Below are 3695 nucleotides of genomic sequence, written 5' to 3' on the forward strand. Positions count from 1 at the left end.
TTTTGTATTCAGAGGATCTGTTGATTGGAAAACATCACAGACTTTTTTGCTATTGCAATGAAAATGGAAGAAAACGATGCTGCAAATGTGGTGGGTATCCCAAACAACAGTAAGAGGCGGGAGGATCTTGCTAAAACCGGATTGGTTTCCTACAGTTTTATTCTGCCAGTCAGATCTTAGAGCTGTAGCCTCCCGTGGATGGGAGTGGTTCAGTGTTCTGGTAGGTCTTATAATTTTAAACACTGGGTTGTGGGTCAGGCTGGAAAGGTGTGTGTGTGTGTGTGTGTGTGTGTAACAGAGAGACAGAGACAGTGAGAGACAGAGAGACAGAGACAGAGAGAGAGACACAGAGAGTCAGAGAGTAAGTGTTGGAAATTAATTATTAATTAGTATACTATATTTATTTTAGAAGTGTGTGTATGCCCCCAGTTAACCCTGACCTCAAAATGCATCAGCTTTACCAGGCTTCCAGTTTTTACCCTCCAGAATTTCCTACTTCTGGAAGGATCAGAAACACAGAATATTTTGATCTGGTGTAGTGGCTCCTTCTGGCAATCATCCCAGCACTAAGGAGGCAGTATCAAGAGGATTATGAATTCGGAGCCAGCTGGACTTACAGGGTGAGCCTTTTATACATCTGCAATCAGAATGGAGATGACAAAGAGAGAGAAACTGGAAATCTGACTAAACTGGGACCTCCACCATCTGCCTCCAGTAATAGCTCAACACCCTGTTGAGAGGAGAGACCTGCCCGTTTAAAGTTAGCTCACAGACCAAACAGTCTTGGAAAAGATTTTCACAACGCATGTTTTCGTTCATAAAAAAATAAATTTATTTACATATGTTCGTTACCATGGTAGAGCAGCGTCACCGCAGCATTTGCCAGGACCACCAAGCACCATGCACTGGGTCAGTGGGTAGAGAGACCAGCCCGAACCGCCCACCATGCTCAGTCCTTGGACCAGGAAGAATAGTGAGTGCCTGGGAGAACCTGAACCCCACAGGAGGCTGTGCAGTGGCAGGAGTGAGCTGTTTAGAGGGGCGAGTTGTCACAAAACGGGCAGTCAGATAAGACTTAAGGGGAAACTGTGGATAGGGAGGAGACTGAGAAACAAATAAACCAGCTGGGTCCACTGGGTGGAGACCAGACTGAAGGCAGGCTGTCCCAACACTGATCAGAGAGACAAGGGAGCTCGGGAAGTAGACCCCAACGCTGAGGGATTAAGGGCAAAACCGGCTTCCGGTGGTATATATCACCATCTTGCCATGTACTGCCTAAAAGAGAACTTCCTGATGGGAGTTTGACACTGTCCTCCGAAACTTAGAAAGAGGTCCCTGATGGGCTTTTCCAGCGTTTTTAGAGCTGGAAAAGAGCTCCCAACCAAGGTCATAGGGAAGGACCTGGCTGTGCAGGGAAACCACAGGGAAAATCGACATTAGCTTAAAAACCAGCCCGTTTCTGCAGTGGACTCAGACGGCATGGTTTGAGCACAGAGCTAATGCCCCAGGTTGGATCTAGTCCGAGACTTCTCCCCAGGAAACCAGGCTCTCTTTGGCTACAGTTGCACTGATCCGCAGCAGCCAGGTCCACCTGCGCTCCACTAGGTTAGTCACCCGTCCTGTTAACAGGTCCAGGAAGAGGAGAAGGTCCGGAATCCAATAGGACCTCCTTGGCCCGGTCCTTTCCATTTAACATAACCCATCAGCTGTGTTGCTGTCCTTCTAAGCGGAAGTTCCACAGAGTCTGTTGGCTGCAGAAACATCTTTGGTGTCAGAGTCCGGCCGTCCAGAGACCACGAATGGCCACGTCTGAAAAATCGAAACGAGCGTCAGATACGGAGGAGAAACAATCTCAAAACGAAACCGCTCTCCCTAGAGGTCCCCGGCTTTTATTATCGTTCTAGGAATTTGTGAGTCTTGTTCTTCTATTAGCATGTTTTTTCGGTGAAAAGTGCAAGTTTAGGATTCTGTGATTTAATGTCCCCTCCCCCTTACGAGTAAATTTGGATAAGATCTTTCCCAAGCCCAGGAAGCTGGCAGGTTAGACAGGGACTTTCCGGACAATCGCGTCTGGGAAAGCTATCCTCCATTAGTGTTTTGTTTTGTTTTGTTTTAAACCACTCAAACTTTTTAAAAGAGTTAGGTTTTCTCTCCCACTTTAAAGAAAACAACCCTGGCTGATTCAAACCTGCTAGGCTGTTGTCTGGAAAAAGCTGGGTATCTGAGATTTTTTTCCGTTCGGCTAAATGCAGAAATACTAGCAGTGGGGAGCCACAGTTTATCCCGGAAGTAGGGTGTTAACGAATAGCTGTCACTGGGCAAAGGACCAGGACACTGATTAGCAGCCCGAATGATTTTCTCCAAGAAAAAAAGGTGGACTCCTCCTGCCTTGATTTTTTTTTTTTTGCGGGGGGGTGGGGAGAGCACTAAACCAGATTCCTCACCACCGGCTCTAGAAAACTCCCTTCTGTGGGCTCTTCCTCTGGGGCCAACCCAGCCCCGCGCCCGGGTTTCGCTCAGGGCTGCTGGCCCCGGGCCACCCGCGCCGCGTCCCTGTCCCTACCAGGTTCACCGGGTGCACGTATCCGTTCTCGTAGCGGTCCTCCTGCAGCAGCTGGCGCAGGTGCGCGATGTAGCTGGAAGCCAGGCGCAGCGTGTCCAGTTTGGAAAGCTTGGTGTCGGGCGGCACCCAGGGCAGGCTGGTCTTGAGTCTGGAGAAGGCTTTGCTCAGCACGCGCATCCGGGCCCGCTCGCGGGCGTTGGCGGCATTCCGCTGCGACTGCTTGCACTCAGCGGCCGAGCCCTTGGGCGGGAGCGGCTTCTTTCCACCGCTGCTCGCACCGCCACCTGCACCGCCACCTACGCCGCCGGGGTCAGCCACACGGGGCCGCTTCCTCTTGCAGCCCCCCGGGATGCCCGCGGCTCCCAAAGAGCGTGGCTCCTCTTCGCCGTCGGGGTCCTCCTCCTCCGCGGAAGAATTGTCGCTGGGCGAGACGTAGCCGCGCTCGGCATCCTGCAGAGGTGGCCTCTTGGAGGAGGGGGTCGGGTAGACCCGCTGAAGCCTTCTCACCTCCATGTCTTCGGGGTCACTCACCGAGCCGGTGGACATCGCCTTGTCCCCGGCGCCCACGCGCGCCCGCCTTCCTCCGCCCCGGCCAGTCTCGCCGACTCCGGCTTCCGCTCACTGGAAGAGGATGGGGCGTGAGAGAGCTCAGAGGAGTAGCGGAGACCCGGGCCCGTCGCAAATCGGGTCCCCAGTGAGCTGGGCGCTTGGAGCAGGCGCGACTTGTCGCTGACCCGGCAGCCTGGGGCTCTGAACTTGACTTTGGACCCAGAAGTACAGCCGCAAGCTGCGCCTTTTGACAGGACTGTACTCCTTGGGACAAACCACCCCCGGCAAAGTAGAGGGGGTTTGAAAGGGGAACGAGAGGTGGGACGGGGGCGTGGAAGGGGTGGGGATCATTTTTCTAAGCTGAGCGGTTAGTGGGGCGGGGGCAAGGAACGTCTGCGTAGAGCCCAGACTTGGGCCTCTAGACCCGACAATGACCCTAACTAAGAGTATCTGTGTGAGGTGAGTGAGATTTGGAGTAAAACTGGAAAAAGACCTTGTTTCCACTCAACCCATTTATATCTGCAGCTGGTCTTAGCGGGCCCTTAAGAATCCGAGTGTACTCACCGCAGCTTCTTTCCCAGTT

General features: G+C 52.9%; 1 protein-coding gene across 1 annotated transcript; it reads right to left on the reverse strand.

Moving 5' to 3' along the window:
* Window positions 1-858: 858 nt before the first annotated feature.
* On the reverse strand, window positions 859-3382 carry Msc (musculin). Its single transcript, XM_057790863.1, is given in 3 exon segments — window positions 859-1772; window positions 1774-1809; window positions 2564-3382. Coding segments are annotated over 3 exon segments (732 nt in total). The 5' UTR covers window positions 3110-3382; the 3' UTR covers window positions 859-1622.
* Between the last annotated feature and the right edge of the window lie 313 nt (window positions 3383-3695).

Source organism: Chionomys nivalis, chromosome 16, assembly GCF_950005125.1.
Source record: "Chionomys nivalis chromosome 16, mChiNiv1.1, whole genome shotgun sequence".
Classification (NCBI taxonomy): domain Eukaryota; kingdom Metazoa; phylum Chordata; class Mammalia; order Rodentia; family Cricetidae; genus Chionomys; species Chionomys nivalis.